This window comes from Dermacentor albipictus, chromosome 5 (assembly GCF_038994185.2).
Source record: "Dermacentor albipictus isolate Rhodes 1998 colony chromosome 5, USDA_Dalb.pri_finalv2, whole genome shotgun sequence".
NCBI lineage: Eukaryota > Metazoa > Arthropoda > Arachnida > Ixodida > Ixodidae > Dermacentor > Dermacentor albipictus.
The window spans coordinates 15,521,241-15,542,758 of record NC_091825.1 but is presented as its reverse complement, the minus strand read 5'-3'; the positions used below and the strand labels follow the sequence as shown (position 1 = coordinate 15,542,758).

The 21,518-nt window shown below is 50.6% G+C and overlaps 2 protein-coding genes across 5 annotated transcripts in view; one reads left to right on the top strand and one right to left on the bottom strand.

Moving 5' to 3' along the window:
* Bem46 (abhydrolase domain containing 13-like protein Bem46) overlaps nucleotides 1-565 on the bottom strand; it is a 66,878-nt gene extending 66,313 nt beyond the window's left edge. For all 3 annotated transcript variants that reach the window (XM_065438027.1, XM_065438025.1, XM_065438024.1), the window contains exon 1: nucleotides 131-565. In XM_065438027.1, the coding sequence (XP_065294099.1) occupies nucleotides 131-416 (286 nt within the window). In that variant the 5' untranslated portion in view covers nucleotides 417-565. The remainder of the gene's footprint in view (nucleotides 1-130) is intronic.
* The window catches only part of LOC135906573 (epoxide hydrolase 1-like), a 100,303-nt gene that overhangs the window by 489 nt on the left and 78,296 nt on the right, over nucleotides 1-21,518 (top strand). The gene's annotated exons all lie outside the window — the stretch shown is intronic.

Genomic DNA, 21,518 nt, shown 5'->3' with positions numbered 1-21,518 from the left:
TTTTGCACACCCCCACAATCAACGACCGGCGCTCAGGCGCCCGAGCACCGCCTGCGGGCCCATGTCGAGGTCGAGAACGGTAAAATAAAGCCATCGCTGTCAACGCATGCCCAACGACGGGGCGGCGTACCTGTAATTGCGAAGACTAGCAGGAGCAGCGCTAGGATGCTGCTGCAATACCAGTAGATGACGAATATTGTGACGAACGAGACTCCACACACCATCCAGCACTTCCTAAGCACGAAAAGCACAACCCGGCTGACGATACGGATGGTCGCAAAGTCCGGGTTGCTCTCGGGGCTCTTGGCCGCGTTCTTTTGGGGCCGTACGGAGTCCGGCGGTCGCATGGTGTCGGCCGCCAAGTAGGCACTGTCCGATGGCGATCCATTGCCCTGCGGAGGGTGTATCTTAACCATCGGCGGGCTGGGCGCTCATGACAGCCTCTGGATCAGTCCCATCGAATTTAATTTCCCGATACAATGAATCGCTGCGTCAGAAACCGAAAGGAAAATCTAGGGACCCCGCTCTGCTTCCAGCCGCGTCACTGTGCAAATAATATTGCTCCGCCAGGGATGGCGGCGCTGGCATCGCACTATTTCCATGACGCATTTTTTTTTTTGTGTGTGTGTGTGTGTGTGTGTCCTTGGTGCGTCATGCCGTTTATTGCCGTTGATACGACATGTGCTCTCTCTGGTTTGGCGTTGGTTCATGTAATACCATAATACAGACATACAATGCCTCAATATAGAAGTCAACAATCCGCGCCTTAGCACAAGGTGGACAAGGCTAGAGTGAACTATGGTCGAGTGGGAGTACACTTTAGTGGACCGAACGGCGCTCTCTTGCTGAGGCGCCGCGTGTGTAAAAATTTTGCGAGGGCGCTGCGAGTGGACTGGATTGGGGCGGAGACGCGCTTCGCCGCATATTCAACGTAATTTCGCTGCGGGCGCTGAGATCGAATTCGCGTACGCCCTTATAATGGTGCTTTATTTCATCAGCAAAATTTTTATTGACACATTTTCCTACGTATACATATTTGAGCCATGGGATATACAACATCACGTCTTCAACTTTGCTGTCGTTGTCGAGTTCGTCGTCTGCTAGCGAGCGCGCGGACGCTGGCGGACTGCCCAGTTTTTTTCGCAGATAGTCAATTTTCTATGGTTTGACTTGCTTTGCTGTGCCCGCGACTCTTATCGGCCGTTGCCAATGGTAGTTTTAGCTAGGTGAACTGCTCTTTTTATTACTGTTTTGTAAAAGTAACACGTAATTTTCCTACAGAAGCCGCCTATCAACAACATTTAGCTACGAAGGAAAGTTTTATTCATATCGTGTTCTTCTTGTAGGTGCAATATTGATCAGGGACAATGATCAACTAAAACAGTATTGTAGTGAAATAACCCAGGTTTATCGACGGCGTGGCGCGAAGGGATGCAGATGACCAATGCACTTCTAAGTAAATCTAGGGGTACATAGACATATCCAAGAGAAGGCATACATCCAAGAGAACCCCATTGACGACCTCAGAAGTCTCATAATGAATCTACAGAGCCAGATGCAAAGTCAAATGCAACAGATGCAAAGCGAGATACAGCAAACACAACAAAAATTTGCCCTGCAAGAGCAGAGTTTCCGAAATTACGTAAAGAATCAGAATACGCAAAGAACCACCAACGACGCCAGAGACAGACTATACAACGAACGTAGGGTTCTGCGCAGAAACCCCCAACGCAACCAACAATAATCGGACATGGCAGAACGGAAACAACAACACTTAGAAATCTGGCAATGGAACTGCAGGGGGCACAAGCGCAAGCAGGGCCTCCTACAGCAATTCATATACACCAGAGGAACCCCACCAGATGTAATCATGTGGCAAGAAACAAACAGCACCCCAACGCTCAGGGGCTACACATGTCAAGAGAGCGGCCGCACCGCGACCCTCATAAGCAAACAAATAGTAGCCATAGCACACAAAGAGATAGAGGATACCCAAATAGAGCACGTAATCACGGAGATAATTCCCAAAAAGAAAAGAAAAGCCAAGAGCACCTACATCGTAAATCTATATAGCCCACCCAGACAAACAAAGGGGAACTTTATTAGGCTCTTTGCGGAGGCGAAAAAGTTAGCGGGGCAGAATACTCTAATCATTGCGGGCGACTTTAACGCCAAGAGTCCGAGATGGGGCTATACTGACGAGGCCAAAAAGGGGCGCGGCATCTGCACGGCGGCAGAGAACGTAGGGTGCGAGCTGCTAACCGACGAGAACCAACCGATGAGGCAGGGGAATAGCGTCAGTCCAGACACGAGTCTCGACCTAACCTGTATCAGGGGCGCCAAACAAGCGGAGTGGGAAAACCTGCTCGAGAACCTTGGGAGCGACCATCACATAATAAGGATCAGCACGGTGGCGGACAACGTCCGGAGGAAGATTGGCACGGCTCGGCTGACGGACTGGGACGCCTTTAGAGCGCACTGGAAGCAGATCGAAGGCAGCATCGTTTCGGCGGAAGAGTGGAGCCAACAACTCAGGCGAATCCAAGACCACGAAGGAAGTAGACAGGACGGAACAGACGCCGGAGGTGGACAAGCGGCTCCTCAGGCTATGGGAGGCGAGACGCGGGCTCACCAAGAGGTGGAAGAGACAGAAACTCAACAGAAAGCTAAAAAAGAAAATTGCGGACATCACCAAGAAAACGGAGGAGTACGCGACGCAGCTGGCCAGACAGGGGTGGCAGCAATTTAGCAATTCGCTAAATGGCACCCTCAGTACGGCCAGAACGCGGCAGATCCTCAAGGCCCTCATGGACCGGAGCAAAAACAAATCCGAAGGCAGCAAGTCGATACAGAGGCTAGTCCACCAGTACGAAGGCACGGACGAACAACTCCTTGAGGAAGTCCGGGTCAAATGCTACGGCAAAGAACAGGTCTAGAGCTACAAGGAAGAATACCGCGGCGAAGAAAACCCTACCATGGACCGACCCATCATGAGAGAAGAGGTCGTCGAGGCGATAAGATCGGCCACCAAGAACACGGCGGCGGGGGCGGACAAAATCCGGAACTCGCTAATCAGAAATGTCGGCGACGAGGCCATCGGCCAACCGACGGCCTACCTCAACAAGCTCTGGCAAGAAGGAAGAGTTCCGGCGGAGTGGAAACACGCCGTCGTCGTAATGATTCAGAAGCCAGGGAAGAAACTCCAAATAGAAAATCTCAGGCCGATATCCCTAACGTCGTGCCTGGGCAAGCTGTACGAGAAAGTGATCACGAAGAGAATCCAGTCGCACTTGGAAAACGAGCGATGGTACCTGGACAGCATGTACGGTTTCAGAGCCAACCTCTCAACGCAAGACGTGCTGCTCCAACTGAAGGAGGAAGTGCTCGAGACGATGCCGAAAACGGGCGAAAACGTCGTCATGGCCCTGGACATAAAGGGGGCCTTCGACAACGTGAGCCACGCGGCCATCATGGAGGGCATCAACAACACCAACTGCGGGAAGAGAGTGCACGATTACGTCAGGGACTTCCTGAGCAACAGAACGGCGACGGTGGGGCTGGGCGAGCTGAGAAGCAACGTCTTCCCCCACGCCGCGCAAGGGCACACCCCAAGGATCCGTCATATCGCCCGTCCTCTTCAACGTGGCAATGATTGGCCTGGCAAGGAAACTTAAGGAGATCCGAGGCATCCAGCACGCGATATACGCCGACGACGTCACAATCTGGGTCACCCAAGGATCCCTCGGAGAGAAGCAAGAAAAACTGCAGGAAGCGGCGATCTGCGTGGAAAACTACACCAGAGAAAGGGGACTGCGATGCTCCACGGAGAAGTCGGAGCTCCTCAGGGTCGGCAAGCACCCAATGCAAGCGACACTGGAGGTGACCGTCGAGGGACACAACATCCCGGAGAAGAACATGATTAGGATCCTGGGCATGTGGCTACAAGGCAGCCGGAAGTGCAGCCACACCATTAGCCTGCTGAGCAAGGCGGCGGAACAGGTGGGCCGCATGGTCAATAGGGTATCCCAAAAGAGATACGGAATGAAAGAAGACGACACTCTCAAGCTAGTCAACAACCTAATTGTCAGCCGAGTCACGTACTCCCTGCCGTACCACGTGACGACCAAGGCAGAAAGAGAGCAAGCAGACACCATCCTCAGGAAGGCGTACAAGACGGCTCTGCGTCTACCGAGAAACGCGTCGAACAAGAAGTTGTTCCAGCTGGGCGTCAGCAACACCTTCAGCGAGCTCGCCGAGGCTCTGCTGGGTACGCAAACCGCGAGACTCAGAGGCAACCCTACGGGACGAGCGCTCCTGAGGAGGTTGGGTCGGGATACGAGCGGGCTGACAGACAGATACGCGGACGTACCGGACCACCTCAGAAAAACCATTAATGTGGGACCACTGCCAAAAAATATGGATCCCAACTTACACGAAAACAGGCGAAAAGCTAGGGCCGAATATGTTGAGAGAACGCTAGCCCAGCTAGACAATACAGTATACATGGACGCCGCCGTATATCCACACGGAAGAGAACGCGTGGCCGTGACGGTAGTGGTTAATAGGGAAGGAAACCCGATCACGTATGCCACGGCAAAGGTCGCTGGCACAGCGGAGGCCGAGGAGATTGCCGTAGCGCTGGCGGCAGCGGAAGGTTATAGAACAGGCCGATCTCTCAACATACTGACGGACTCAAAAGAGGTGTGCAGGAACTACACGAGAGGCAGAATCAGCAAAACTGCCCTCAGAATACTCAGCGGAGCCACCTCCGCCGAGAAGGAAAAGCCCCGGCACAAACTAATCTGGATCCCGGGTCACGTAGGCATAGTGGGGACGAAAGGGCAGACAGCCTAGCTCGAGGTGAAGCGTTCCGAGCTGGGTGGTCGAATGCCCCGGAGACCCACCTACAGGCTTGCGAGGGGGGATACGCAGAGACCCTGAACTTACATAGAGGAACTAGAATTAGATATCCGCCACCACACAAAGACCTCTCAAAGGAGGAAGCGACCAGCTGGCGCAGACTACAGACAAACTCCTTCCCCAACTTACACGTGGTCAATAAGATATTTCCGACACAATACAGGGCCACCTGCCCTTGGTGCGGTGCCAAACCTACACTCTACCACATCACCTGAGAGTGCGAACGCAACAAAGCATTCCACAAACACGAACACCCGAGTGCGGAGCAATGGGAGAGTCGGCTCACCAGCAGCGAGCTCACGGCCCAAAGGGCCCTAGTGCAGCACGCGAGCGATGCAGCGCGACTCAGTGGAGCCTTGGAATAGGGGCCCACCCTTGCTGACGAGAAGTCTCAAGTCGCCAGCGCCAAGAAGATGAAGACGACGGAGACCTTGTAACCGCGAAACTCTTGAAAGACTCAAAAGTTTTCGCTCACTCACTCACTCGCAGATAGTCTGTGCAGTACAATTTTCTATGGTTTGACTTGCTTTGCTATGCCCGCGACTCTTATCGGCCGGTGTCAATGGTAGTTTTAGCTAGGTGAACTGCTCTTTTTATTACTGTTTTGTAAAAGTAACACGTAATTTTTGCTACAGAAGCCGCCTATCAACAACATTTAGCTACGAAGGAAAGTTTTATTCATATCGTGTTCTTCTTGTAGGTGCAATATTGATCAGGGACAATGATCAAATAAAACAATATTGTAGTGAAATAACCCAGGTTTATCGACGGCTTGCCGCGAAGGGATGCAGATGAGCAATGCACTTCTAAGTAAATCTAGGGGTACATAGACATATCCAAGAGAAGACATACATCCAAGAGAAAAATTGTCAAATATTCTAAATGCACTGATTGAAAAAGTGAAAACTCCCGACCGCAATAAGCGTGTTTCTTTTAAAAGCTGCACCAGCCACGGGTGAACCAATCGACTTTCCGAGAAAAGGAAACTACTCGGGGTATCTACTCGAGAAAAGGAGAAAAGGTAACTACTCGGGGTAGGACAAGCATCATCCCTTATATTCACACAGTCTCACACAATCTTAAGAAAATCGCCCAGCTAGCGAATGTTGGTGTAGTGTTTTCTGCCTCTAACTAGCCGATGAGGATTTGCAAGCTCACTAATCCGAATAAAGTAGCTCCTCTTTCCTGTGATAAGAACCACAAAAATAAGTTCGTTAATTGCGCACATTGTGCTGTTTATTGTTTTCCACTCAAGTGTGGAAAACGTTACGTTGGTGAAACTGGCCGATGTCTGAATGACAGGCTGCGCGAACATGGTTACCATGCCAAGAATTGTATTACAGCTGGGGTGTCTTAAAGGAATGGGTCATTCTAGGTTGCAGTCGTAATCAGCTCACAAGAGAAATCATCGAAGCAAACGTTATCATTGGTCTGGGCCATGCATGTGTAGGCTCACCTTCATTATCATTATCAAGCAATGAATTGGCGTATCTCCGACTGCAGCCACAGGCTGTCTGAATATGTTGCCACTTTGTTACTATCGCTTTTGTTGCTTGGTTTCTTTGTAATCTCTTGATGTCACATGGTTTGCCGTGTGTATAAGTAGTCTTGTGCCACGAAATAAACCATCAGTTGGAAGTTAGCGCTCATTCTGTTTTCCGTTCCCTTTGATTACCCTTACCTCCTTCCTTTTTTGCTCTCTTTGATCTGCGCTACAAGCCTAAAACAATCAAGGCAATTATTGTATTTAACGACATTAAATTATTTATGAAATATAACATAAGCGCAACTTGTTTTTCTCAGAAATCAGACTCGAGAATAACTTCTTTCGTTTACACCCGTGAAAAAAGTCGATGGAAGCAGCTGTCTCCTTTTTTTTTGTATTTCTTTAAGGTAAAGAAATTTCTGGCGTTTTACGTCAGGCGATATGAGTATGAAGCACCCTGTTCAGTTCGCACCACATGGCGTTTTTAACGCGCGTCTAAACAGATGTACACACGTGTTTTATTTTTTATCTTTTCCTTAGTTCCCGTCGAATTCCGCGACCTGGTTTGAACCCGCGAGCTCGAGTTTAGCAGCGCAATGCCACATCTACTATGTAGGCACTAAATAGGCTACCGCGCCGCTTTTTTTTTTTTGTTAAGCATAGATTGGACAAAAAAATTCACACGGCTTACGGGCCAAAGCTTAGATATATAATGGCTATCTAAAACTGTGTTCGGCGCCCGAGGTCCGACCGCATTAATGGAACCCGTACCAATTACTCCGCATCCTGTTAGGCGAGGAAGACCGGAACATGAATGGAATGTTGCACTGGGGGCAAGCTTCATTTTCTATGAGAATGCTTCCCATAAATCTGCGTACAGGGCGCCGGATGGTGCAGGTATGTTTTATTTGTTTCAAGCGGCAAGCAGGAAGCTTACACATGTGTTTTTCCTTCTGCGTTTCGCAAGACCTACTGATGGAAAACTACATGCGCAAAAATACACACGAGAAATGCATGCTGCTTGAGGAACAAGAAAAAAGAAAAAAAAAAGGCAACCATTCCACTCTGTGAAGATGGAATGGCAGCGAAAGCTGTCGACAGTCAAAGCTCTCAAACGAAAAGCAAAGTGTTTTCGCTGCCGTTCCGTCTTCACAGAGTGGAATGGTCGTCATTTTTTGTGTGGGTGTGTGTTGCGAGCCTGGCGTCGTTGCTAGTTCGGAGGTGCCCGGGCTCGTGATTGTCGTTCAGCATTGCGGGAACGTTGTTCGTCGGTGGTCGTTTCGCGCCGGCGCCGTTTTAATTCTCGTTCCTCTTCCCTCCGGCGCCCCTCGTACGCATGTTGTTCTTCGGGTGTACGAATTATGCGTGTCCGCCCCATTGACAACGCAGCTGTGTTTAGCGCCGACACCTCTCCTGCTCGTATACTGCGATAGCCTTGACGTCACGCGTTCGCGGCGAGCGTTCTAATCCGTTCCGCATTTTGACATCTGCGCCGCCGCACATGCACATGCACATGCACATGGGTTTGTTAGAAATCGCCAAGTCCATTTTTGTTGCCGGACGCCGAAGAAAAACTATGCTCTTGTATACCCTTGGGCCTGGGAACTCTTTGGGTCCCACGTGTGACAAGGGTAGTTCAAGGGCGCACTAAAGGTCCCTGAGCCCAGAGGGGTATGTGCCATTCAGCTTGGACCCTTTCTGTACGTCACCAGGGCCGCTATTTTGTAGCGATGCCTTATGCCTTATTCTATGCTATTCTTATCATCCACCACACACGGCCGCCTGATCCCGTTGATAATGTGGGCAGACCGTCGCTCTGACCACTGGCCAAGCGCGAAAATCCTGAAAAAGCATAGAATCGGAAAAGGCATCGCTACAAAATACCGGCCCAGGATCGGCGCACATGATGACGTAGTTCTGTTGACGGACGCCAAAAAACTACGGAACGTTAGTCATATGCAGGTTTCACTGTATATTTGTTCTTCAAAGGGAACCGAGTCGCAGTAACATAGTAGAGTGGAGGCCGACACTGCAGCCGCAATGCACGTACGATCACCGAGCGGCATTAAAAACAATAGAGAGTTTTAGAAGAGGGGCCCCAAACGTTTTGGGGCCCCAAAGAAATAGCGTCGAAACCACTGCGCATGCGCGAGACGCAAACTGTGTTTGGGTTTTGCGTTGGGAATGCTATTTCAGCGATTTAGCGAGAGCCCAAATAGCGGCCCCAAACGCTTTTCGTCAGCAAACATGGCGGCACCCATCGAAGCGACGGCTCTAACCTAGCACCAAACTGGGTTCGATTCGTGGTAACGCGTCAAGTTCGCAAGCTAGGAGTGACTGCGGTTATCGTTTTCTCTCAACCAGCGTGTGTTATGAAGATTGGTTCATTAGACGTCGCTGATTCCGAATTCGATTGTGGATTTTATGGCTCGTAGGCCTAACACGGCTAAGCTTGGCTGGTGAAAGCACGTACACTCTAAAAACAGTTGCACCCTTTGGTGTGTATATCTGCCACACAACAACAATCGTCATCTGTCTTGTCCGCATTTCCTTTTTTTTAACGCGGCGAGCCCGGTACTTTCCAGTAACGAACGGCATGCGCGTTATCAGCATGACATGGCATTCCCAACATGAAAGTAGCGGGTGCGACGTTTTCAAGAAAGGAAATGCGGGCAATTAAGACAGATGACGATTATCGTTGTGTGGAAAATATACACTCCAAAAGGTGTAAACTTTTCTTGGAGTGTAAAGTTGGTTTACTCAAAACTAAGCGCAACTAATTGTTTCCTGCTTACAGAATAACCTCTAAATTATAATTAAACGCCAATACACGCACATCGAAATTACTATTCCTATCATGAAATGGTATATTTTATTTTATTACTTCTAGTAGCTTTTCTTTGACGCCGTAGTGGCGCTGTCAGTGCAAGACGCTATCCGCAGACGCAAAGCCCTACTCTAAAACTCTTCACTCCTGCGTGCCCCAACGCTAAAACCCGCAAACCTCCTTGGGGCCCCAAACTGTTCGGGCCCCTATTCTAAAGCTCTCTAGTAAAATGAAATAAAGAGGAGAAAGAAAGGAATCTATTCCTAAGGCATAAATGCATGTCGTATCCAATTATAAACACCTTTTGAGCGGTCTAAACGCATATCCCAGCGCGCAGTGTAGCACGAATGGCCCTTCCGAGGAGTGTCGCACGCAGTCCCCGACGGCGCGACCTTGATGCGGCCCAGTCCACTTATACACTTCGATCGCAGTGCCGCCACAGTATTTTTCGTTGTCGCGCGCCTTACTGCAAAGTATGATGTAAGATTATATTCTTGCACCGTGCTGCAACGCATGCACCGCCCCAGCCACTCGTCCCACTTAACCGTATTCTCATCATCATCATCATCATCAGACTGTTTTATGTCCACTGCAGGACGAAGGCCTCTCCCTGCGATCTCCAATTACCCCTGTCTTGCGCCAACCGATTCCAACTAGCGCGCGCGAATTTCCCAATTTCATCGCTCCACCTAGTCTTCTGCCGTCCTCGACTGCGTTTCCCTTCTCTTGGTACCCATTCTGTAACCCTAATGGTCCAATGGTTATATAACCGGCGCATTACATGACCTGCCCAGCAAATTTTTTTTCTCTTGATGTCAATTAGAATATCGTCTATATCCGTTTGCTCTCTGATCCAAACCTTTCTCTTTCTGTTTCTTAACGTTATGCCCATCGAGCTTTGTTCCATCGCTCTTTGCGCTGTCCTTAACTTGTTCTCAGCCTTCTTTGTCAGTCTCCGAGTCTCTGCCCCATAAGTAATCACTGGTAAAATGCACTGATTGTTAACCTTTATTTTCAATGATAATATGGTAAGCTCTCAGTAAGGCATAAGGCAGACAAAGTCTGCCGTATGCGATCTAACCCATTTCTATTCTTTTATGAATTTCCTTCTCATGATCAGGGTTCCCTGTGATTAATTAACCTCGGTAAACGTACTCCTCCACAGACTCATGAGGCTAACTCGCGATCCGGAAATCTTGTTCCTTTGCCCGGTTATTTATCATATTAATCTTCAACCCCACTCTTACACTCTCTCTGTTAAGGTCCTCAATCATTTATTGTAACTCGTCAACATTGTTGCTGAATAGAACAATGTCATCAGCAAACCGAAGTTTCCCGAGATATTTTCCGTCAATCCTTCCTAACCTAAGCCTTTCTAGTTTAATAGCTTGAATACTTCTTATAAGCACGCAGTGAATAGCATTGGAGAGATTGTGTCTCCCTGTCTGACCCCTTTATAGGTATATTCCTGCTTTTCTTGTGTAGAATTAAGGTAGCTGTAGAAACTCTGTAGATATTTTCCAAGGTATTTACGTAAGCGTTCTGTACGCCTTGATTACGTAATGCCTCTATGACTGCTGGTATCTCTACTGAATCAAATGCCTTTTCGATCTATGAAAGCCATATAGAGAGGCTTATTGTACTGTGCGGATTTCCTGATAACCGGATTAATGACATGCATGTGATCCATTGTCGAGTATCCCTTCCCGAAGCCAGCCCGTTCCCTTGGTTGACTAAAGTCCAGTGTTACCCTTATTGTATTAGACATTATTTTGGTAAATATTTTATATAATTCTGGTAGTAAGCTAATGGGCCTGTAATTTTTCAGTTCTTTAACGTCTCCCTTTTTGTGGATTAGTATAACGTTGGCATTCTTCTAGTTTTCTGGGACCCTTGCAGTCCACAGACACTTCGTATAGAGAGCCGACAGTTTTCCTAGCATTATGTCTCCTCCATCTTTGATTAAATCGACTGTTATTCCATCTTCTTGTAGTGGGGCCACAACAAGAAGATGGAATAACAGTCAATTTAATCAAAGATGGAGGAGACATAATGCTAGGAAAACAAGTAGTGAGACGTGTCCGCGTCGGCTCCCGCTTTATGGGCAGTTTTGACCAGATTTTTCTCTCTTTGGTGCCTAATTCTGTGCTCAGCGGATCCGCGAAGTTACACGGTATACCGGGATATAGGACCTTCTTCAGTGAGTGGACTGTACTCGATTTTACGGCCTTTCTAGTCTAGACTACGCCGCCGGAGGTGTTAACCCTTATCGCCGAGCCCGCCGTGCTCGTGGGCCGCGCCGGTTCCCCGGCCGCTTGACGCTTTTGTCATGATGGAATACGCTGTGGAAGGCAAAGATATTGCTCCGGAAAACGTCTCGGAGGATGCTGGCTGGAAAATTTACGCCCAGAGGAATTCTACGACCAAGCCAAGGCCATCATACGGCGGCAACGCTGTTAGCCCTAACGGCGGGTCGGGACCCAAGAACGGCAAAGTGATTCCAAACTCGCCTGCTAGCGTCAAGAAGGGTATCATCCTTCGTGGTAAAATGCCTCCGCTGCTGAAAAATTATATCAAGATTATCGTCAGGATTAGGGGAGGTCTGAATATTGCTAAAATTGGTGCGGCCACGGTGGCTGATGCAATCGCGGCTGCTGCTTGCATAGACGAGGTACAGCGAGAAGCGGACACAATCTGCCCCAATTATCAGCAGAATATTGTGGTGGTTAGCACGCCGGAAGAAGAAAATGCTGTGAAGTACGTGAGGATAAAGGATTTATGCGTTGCAGGGCACATGCATGAAGCTGCGGCATATCGTGCGGCGCCGCATGAAACGTGCAAGGGAATCATAAGAAATGTTCCTCTCAGCGAGGGACCCGAAGCGCTCAGTCGCAAGATTGTCAACCCGCGTAATCCCCTGGCCCTGGCGGCAAAACGCATCAAGGAGTCGGGTACGGTCATCATCGCCTTCGATGGATACAAGGTGCCCAACTACGTTCGTTATGGTAACGCGCTGGTTAGGTGCACGCTTTACCGCAAGCAGATTGATGTTTGTTATGCTTGTGGAAAGCTGGGGCATCGCGCTGACGTCTGCCCCTCGCCGGAAGAAGTGGTTTGCAGGGGCTGCGGTTCAACCAATCCCAGTGAGGCCCACCGGTGTACGCCCAAGTGTGAACTGTGTGGGGGAGAGCATATAACGGCTGCCAAGGAGTGCCAGCAGCGGTTCCGTACCCCATATGTGGTCCGGCGCCGTCGTTTTGAGCGGGATATGGCGGACATCAAGGCGGAGGATGAAGAGAAGGGAGGCTTCAGGTACGACGACAGCCAGTTCCCGACGTTGGGGAAGACGCTAGGGAGCGGGCAAGGAGAAGATCGTGGGCTTCGACGTTCAAGATCAAGATCAAGGAGACCAGGTAGAGCATCTCGCAGCCGCTCCGGTGGCCGGTCTGGGAGCAGATCGGCGTCTAAGGTGCGCTTCGGACTGGACGGACAGTTGAGACTGAGACTGCGCGTGGCCCCAATGGGACGTCGGGACAGGGTGTGCGCAAGAGTGGTGTGCTGCAGGGTCTACAAGGCAAGGGACCCAATGGAGCGGCAAGTGGCACTACCTGGACGGAGCGCACAAGTGCTCGAACGGAGATGCCTAGTTTGGTAAAGCCAGAGCAAAGCAAGAATGAGGCGAGATTCAGGAGGCTAGAAGAGGAAAACGCAGAATTGAGAGAAATGGTGAAGCTGCTTAGGGCAGAAATCTCGGCCCTTAAGGGTTTGGCAGGACCTGCACCGGCAGAGAGGGCAATGCCTGAGCCCATAGAGAGCATGGATTTCGCTGATGTAGGTGAGGCTAGTGGGTCGCACCCCTCAAAGAGGAAGGCGATGACTCATGAGGCGGAGCCCGCGTCGAGGAAGTTGAGATCTGAGGTGAAGGAGATGCTGTCGAGTGTTGTAGATAGTGTTAAGCAGGTCAATGATGGTCTGGCGCAGCCGAATACGCGACTCACAGAGTCGCTCGGCTCGATTGATGGGAGGTTCAAGGAGCTGCAATGTAGAATAGAGGCGTTCGAAAACAAATCCAGTCTGAGTGCCTCTCCCCTTCTTAGGTGCGGATCTCAGTCGGCTGGTTCCTCGACAGGGAAGTCTCAGGTTCAGCAAGATGGCTCGCAGCAAATGCTTCAACATGGCGCGACAAAATGAGGCTTTTTGTGTGTGGCAATGGAACTGTAGGGGGTATGCTCGTAAACGGGCGCCTCTACAGCAGTATATTCGCGCGTGTAAGGGTAGGCCGCAGGCTATTCTACTGCAGGAGACAATGACGGAAGAAGTTTCTCTGACGGGCTACCGAACCGTCTTCGGCGGATCCAAAGCTCGGGGGACCTGCATTCTGTTGGATAGCAAACGGGCGCATGCGATCCATGATCTTATGGTACCTTTAAGATCCCTGGAATATGTCATGATTGAGGTGATTCCTAACCGGGTGAACAAGAAAAGCGTGTTTATTCTGAACGTGTATAGTGCCCCGAGGGACAGGATGCAGAGATTCAAGCTGCTTCTGCAGAAGGCTTCTCAGCTTGCCGGGGACCATCCGCTGATCGTGGCTGGGGATTTTAATGCTCCGTATCACGTGTGAGGTTACAAGCATGACACAGTAAAAGGGAGAGACCTTTGGCAGAACGCTGCGGAGTATGACCTTACGCTGGTCACTGACCCTGCTTTTCCGACACGTATAGGGACGTCGACGTGTAGGGATACTACCCCAGACCTCTGCTTTGTAAAGAACGCAGCCAAGCCTAGTTGGTGCAATCTTGCCGAATCACCTAGGTAGTGATCATTTTATTAACCAAGTCGTTTTTGAGGTTGAGGGCAGGCGCCATAGGGCGTTAACGTTTATAGACTGGGATAAGTTTCGGATGATCCGGGAGGACAGAGGAGAAAGGGGGAAGGAATTCGAAGGCCTGTACCGGCCGTCTCTAGAGGATTGGGTCACCCAGGTGAGGGAGGATGTAAAGGAGGCTACGAAGGAGATCACTACGGATTTGGAGGTGGATAGTGTTGATAGCAGGCTGCCCATCTGATTGAAGCCAAGCGGTCTATGGGGCTCTTGCATTGCCCAGGGGGCGCTGCGAAAAAGGTGCTAAAAAGCGCCTTCTGTGCTAAAATGGGTCGTACCAAGCTCGGTCGTCTGCTTCGGAAAGCACGTTTACAATATATGGACCCGCCACTTTCGGTTGTGTTGTTTCACGGCCTGCAGCGAATATCGGGCGCCGAAGATTTTTTCAGGGGTGGCACGCTGCGTAAAGGCAAGAAATTATGCAGTGCCGAATACGTGTACGCCGTTCAAGAATTAGGCGGCGAAGTTTTAGCAGCGTGTCAATCGAAAGTGAAGCGAGTCGCGTACGAAGTGGAACTTCAGGTAAGGTTTGCACGCTAGCTGCTAGATTCAGGCGCACAAACGCGAGGAAATTCTTGCTATAAATGAATCCACAGCAGCGATAAGCAGGCATCATGTGTACGGAACTGCTCGAGCACACGACGGTACGGGCCGCGATGTACGAACTGCTCGAGCGCACGATCGTACGCGCCGCGACGGCAGCGGTCTTTCGACATGCCGCGAAACGGCGGGCCTCCTGCAATCTTTGTTGACTGCATGCCGCTAAACAAGTAGTTATGCCTGCGTTGTAGTAGCGGCCATCTGTCTCTTTTAGTAACTGGTAATAACTGATGCAATGCATATGAGCTCGCACGTACGTGCGAATCGCGCTGCAGCGCGAGCTCGTGCGCTGCTCGCTTGATGTAGGTTTTAATGACAGCGCTCGAACATCGATGTGCTGCAATCAATACTGCCTTGCTGCGCTGCCTCAACGTGCTGGCTTGAGATCAAGGATGAGCGCATTTAACTCTCTTAACCTGTGCTGCTCGTAGTGGAGTAGTGAATTGTGATCGAATGAGCCCGACCATTTGTGCTCATTTGCACACACCTGGTCACTTCACCACTTCGCATCGGTTGAATTGTTAATTGTCGCTGTGGCCGGGTCTCGAATCGTGAATTACCAGCCATGCCTGCTGCTATGTCGGTCTGCTGTCGGGACTGTAGGTGCAAAAGACCGAACATTAGGGGTGCGATCTTGTACGCGTTCCAATATAGAACGGAGGCGGTCCGTTCCACCGAGCCGCACACGGTTGGTCAGTTTGAACGGTGAAGAACGCCATGACGTCAATTGTGAAGCGATATCTGCTGTCAATCATTCCGTGTTGTCTGCTATCGGACGAACGCAACGGAACGGACCGCCGATTTCGCGACGGAAAGAACGGACCGCCTCCGTTCGAGTTTGGAACGCGTACAAGATCGCACCCTAGAACGCAGATAATCCAGCAAGCTTCAAGACAGGCGAAGCAGTAGGCATGGCGCGAAGTTTCGCTTACTCAGCGCGACGAACTGCAGCTATGCAGTGCACCCGACGCTCCACTTCGTGAGGCCTTGAAGGAAAACGGCAGAATCTGATGTTGGGATTCAGGCATTCTTGTTCATGGCAGCCCACGACGCAGAAGTAATGACGGTGACGCCTTTTCGAGGCTGCGCTAGGTCTCTCCGGATCGGCGTCACCGATTCCTTCTGCTCCTAGCATTACGTCCCACGGCATACGGAGAGTCCGTTTTCGTTGAACTATAGGCTGCGGCGAGCTCGCAGCGTGGTCGGCGTAGTCTGTGAGAAGTGACGAGCCTTTTCGCATTCGCAACAGGGCATAAAAAAGTGCGAATCGACGCAAAACTCGGCCTAGAAACGTGCTTCGCCACAGCCAGGGTTCAATACGACCCAAGCTGGTACGACCCAGATGTCGTTTCCCGCGCCGCCACCAGGCGCCGCTACTATACCTCAAACTCCAGCGCAAGACGCCCATGCTGGCTGGGTGGAAGAAGCAGAGGCTTAATCGCAGGCTGCGTAAAAAGATTTCCGAGCTGAATAAGCTGATTGAGGAACACTGTAAGCTTTTGTCTAGGCAACAGTGGGATGAGGTATGCAACTCGGTGGACGAGCAGGTGCGCAACGGCAGGTCATGGGGCTTGCTTAAGCATTTGCTGAACGACTCCAATGCGAGGGTTAGTCAGGGGCACGTCCTTGCTAGAGCTGTACACGAAGCAGTGGGGTCTGCCTCGGAGGAAGAGCTGGTTGAAAAGCTGGCCAACAAATACCTTCCTGTTGCGGACCCAGATGCTTTTCTGACGGAGCAGGCCTACACGGGAGAGGACAACTTTTCCCTAGATGAGGACTGTTCTGTGGAAGAGGTACGCACGGTTTTGCATAACCTTAAGGGCACATTCACACCGGCGACTTGAGGAGGTCGCGCGACCAAGTTGGTCGCTTTGCGACCAGTCGCAAATGGTCGCAAACGGTCGCCTTTCTTGAAAAGCGACCATTTTGGGCGAGTCACTCTCTGCGCGATTTTTCAGTCGCGCGACCGTGGTCGCAAAACTGATAAACCAATCAGCGGCGCACCGGAAGTGGTCTTTCGTGTGTCTACATCCGGCCTCCTCCGGCGTCGCATTCAAATTCCGCGTAGATTCCGAGAGTTCTCGCTGAGAACGATAATCTCCGGGATTGCGACTTGCGGGTCGCGCTCAGCCGGACTTGCCGGTGTGAACATCAGTCGCCTTCGGTCGCTTTTTGATTGCGAGTCGCGAATGGTCGCGCGGCCTCCTCAAGTCGCCGGTGTGAATGAGCCCTAAGAGCAAGTCGGCTCCCGGAGCGGACGGGATTTCGAACAAGCTTTTGAAAAATCTGGACGATAGGTCAATCAAGTACCTTACCGGGGAGGTTAACGCTATGTGGAGAGACGGGGTGGTTCCGGAGCAGTGGAAGACAGCTCTCACGGTGCTGATTCCCAAGGCTGGCAAAGTCCCGAGCATCGATAACTTAAAGGGCCCCTGAAACGGTTCGGACAAATTTTGTAGGCGCGTAGGGTACAGCTTAAGTAGAACATTCGCACCACAATTTAAGTGAAGCGTTACGTATTAATGGAGCCGCAAGCGATTAGAAGTTACCCCATAGAATAAAGAACAACTTTAGAGAAGGGAAACTGTACCTTTGGCAGTGGTTCGAAAATAAGCAGCGGCAGCGCATGGAACTAACTTTCGGGGACGCCAGATGACGTTGCTCAATCCGGAAGCGGAAGTGCAAACTTTTTTTTTTTAGCGCAAAATTCAATATGGCCGTTTTTTGCCGGTCGCGTACGCTGGTACGTGCCGTGCTTGCCCTGCAGGCTATGCGGCATGCCTCAATGCCTTCGCTGCCGCTTAGCTGGTGCGTTCTAATTGCCAAGAGCCTCTACTGACGCCCATACAAACAAGCCACAAGTGAGTGAACAGAACGCGCGACTTTATTGGCAGAAGACAAGCAGTGTACATCCTCGTGCAATAGCAGAAATAAATTTTGCATGTCGAGATACGCTGGAATCATTGACGCGAGCTCGTAAACGGCTCACCGTCGTCGTCGCACGTGGTGGTCAGGTTAACGAGCAAGAACCAGCAGCGGAAACATATTGGACAGAGTGTGCCACTTATTTGCAGCGACAGTCGCCGTTAAAAATGCCCAAAATGCATTGCGAAGCAATCGGGAGACGCAGGCATCTGCTGCCGCAGCCTACACAGCGACATGGGCTACCCCAGATTTTAGCCGTTCACTCCTTTCCAACCTGCACGTTTCTTTTCTTTCGGGGGCCGCTAATGTGTGGCTCACACTTGGTGTCTCACATTGTCTCGCTATGGACAAGTCGCTTTCGTGGGCATCGCCTCCATCAGCTACTTTTGCGGGCCTTTCCACCCATGTAGCTATCAACTTCATACGCATCGGACTATGTAAGCACGTATGCTGGTCTCCGTTCATGCCTAATCGCGGCCGAGAAAGGCCAGAGGCACAATATGCCCATTGCTGCAGCAGGAAAGCGCGAACGGGGAGCACGAATCACGGTGCATGAAAATTTGGAGTCTATGCCGCTGTGCAGGCTGCAGGAGCGAATGCTTACTTCGAGAGACTGCTTCCCAGTGCAACCGACCAGGCCGCAATATTCTAAAAACATAACACTGCGACCATAATCAAGTGACATAACAGCAAAATTAAACAGCAATCAGTCACCGCATGAGGTTCAGACAATACATCATACATTGGCGACGAACCATATGGCAACAGTGAGCATTCACATACACGGGTCTCTTAGGGTACATTGAGCTGCCTACCTACAGGCGTAGTGCCCGACTTCGTCGCACGTGGTGGTCTACTAACGAGCAACAACCAGCAGCAGAAACAGATTGGACAGAGTGTCCCACCTGTTTGCGGCGACAGTCGCTGTTAAAGATGAGCAACTTGCAGTGCAAAGCAGTCGGGTGACGCAGGCATCTGCTGCCGCAGCCTACACAGCGACATGGACTACCCATCATTTTAGCATTGACTCCTTTCCAGCCTGCATGTTTCTTTTCTTTTGGAGGCCGCTAATGTGTGGCTCACACTTGGTGTCCCACATTGTCTCAATATGGACAAGTCGCTTTCGTGGGCATCACCTTCATCAGCCACTTTTGCGGGCCTTTCCACCCAACTTCATACAGGTCCGACCATGTAAGCACTTATGCTGGTCTCCGTTCATGCCTAATCGCGGCCGAGAAAGGCCAGAGGCACAATTTGCCCATGGCTGCAGCAGGAAAGGGTGAACGGGGAGCACGAATCACGGTGTGCGTAAATTGGGAGTCTATGTCGCTGTGCAGACTGCAGGATCAAATTCTTACTTCGAGAGGCTGCTTCCCAGTGCAACCGACCAGGCCGCAATATTCGAAAAACATAACACTGCGACCATAATCAAGTGACATAACAGCAAAATTAAACAGCAATCAGTCACCGCATGAGGTTCAGACAATACATCATACATTGGCGACGAACCATATGGCAACAGTGAGCATTCACATACACGGGTCTCTTAGGGTACATTGAGCTGCCTACCTACAGGCGTAGTGCCCGACTTCGTCGCACGTGGTGGTCTACTAACGAGCAACAACCAGCAGCAGAAACAGATTGGACAGAGTGTCCCACCTGTTTGCGGCGACAGTCGCTGTTAAAGATGAGCAATTTGCAGTGCAAAGCAGTCGGGTGACGCAGGCATCTGCTGCCGCAGCCTACACAGTGACATGGACTACCCATCATTTTAGCATTGACACCTTTCCAGCCTGCATGTTTCTTTCTTTTGGAGGCCGCTAATGTGTGGCTCACACTTGGTGTCCCACATTGTCTCAATATGGACAAGTCGCTTTCGTGGGCATCACCTTCATCAGCCACTTTTGCGGGCCTTTCCACCCAACTTCATACAGGTCCGACCATGTAAGCACTTATGCTGGTCTCCGTTCATGCCTAATCGCGGCCGAGAAAGGCCAGAGGCACAGTTTGCCCATGGCTGCAGCAGGAAAGGGTGAACGGAGAGCACGAATCACGGTGTGCGTAAATTGGGAGCCTATGTCGCTGTGCAGACTGCAGGATCAAATTCTTACTTCGAGAGGCTGCTTCCCAGTGCAACCGACCAGGCAGCAATATTCGAAAAACATAAAACTGCGACCGTAACCAAGTGACATAACAGCAAAATTAAACAGCAATCAGTCACCACATGAGGTTCAGACAATACATCATACATTGGCGACGAACCATATGGCAACAGTGAGCATTCACATACACGGGTCTCTTAGGGTACATTGAGCTGCCTACCTACAGGCGTAGTGCCCGACTTCGTCGCACGTGGTGGTCTACTAACGAGCAACAACCAGCAGCAGAAACAGATTGGACAGAGTGTCCCACCTGTTTGCGGCGACAGTCGCTGTTAAAGATGAGCAACTTGCAGTGCAAAGCAGTCGGGTGACGCAGGCATCTGCTGCCGCAGCCTACACAGCGACATGGACTACCCATCATTTTAGCATTGACTCCTTTCCAGCCTGCATGTTTCTTTTCTTTTGGAGGCCGCTAATGTGTGGCTCACACTTGGTGTCCCACATTGTCTCAATATGGACAAGTCGCTTTCGTGGGCATCACCTTCATCGGCCACTTTTGCGGGCCTTTCCACCCAACTTCATACACGTCCGACCATGTAAGCACTTATGCTGGTCTCCGTTCATGCCTAATCGCGGCCGAGAAAGGCCAGAGGCACAGTTTGCCCATGGCTGCAGCAGGAAAGGGTGAACGGAGAGCACGAATCACGGTGTGCGTAAATTGGGAGCCTATGTCGCTGTGCAGACTGCAGGATCAAATTCTTACTTCGAGAGGCTGCTTCCCAGTGCAACCGACCAGGCAGCAATATTCGAAAAACATAAAACTGCGACCGTAACCAAGTGACATAACAGCAAAATTAAACGGCAATCAGTCACCGCTTGAGGTTGACAATACATTATACATTGGCTACGAACCATCTTACAGGCATAATGCTTGCCTTTGTCACATGTGGTGGTCTGGTAACGAGCGACAACCTGCGGTACAAACAGATTGGACAGAGCCTTGCACCTGTTTGAACCAACAGTTGCCGTTGAAGATGAGCAACTTCCATTGCGAAGCAATCAGGTGACGCAGGCATCTGCTGCCGCAACCAACACAGCGACATGGACTACCCGGCATTTTAGCGTTAACTCCTTTCCAACCTGCACATTTATTTTCTTTCGGGGGCCGCTATGTGTGGCTCACACTTTGTGTCCCACTTTGTCGCAATGTGGACAAGTCGCTTTTGTGGGCATCACCTTCGGCAGCCATTCTTGCGGGCCTTTCCACCCATACGGCTATCAACTTCATACACTTGGAACCATGTAAGCACACATGCTGGTCTCCGTTTTGAGCAAATCATGGCCGAGGTAGGCCACAAGCACAATTTGCCCATGGCTGCAGCAGGCCAGAACGAACGGGGCGCACCAGTTACGGTGTGTGTATACTGGGAGTCTATGTCGCTTTGCGGACTGCAGGAGCAAATGCTTACCTCGAGGGACTGCTTACCAATGCAACTGACCAGGCCCCCACATCTGTAACACAGTTACCACAACCAAGTGTGGCAGCAAAACCAGATTCTGCAATCAATCACTTCACTGTAGCTTGCACAAAGACCCAGGCTATCAAGGAAGAGGAGCAATCATCAACGAGACTAGGAATATGGAAAATGAGAAAGCTTGCATTCAAGAGAGAAGCCACTCTGCTCTGCAAGCATTGAAGGCTAAAAACACCAAGAAAAGTAAAATGGTGCATAGCACATGTGCATAGGTTAATGCAAGACGCATGCCGATGCT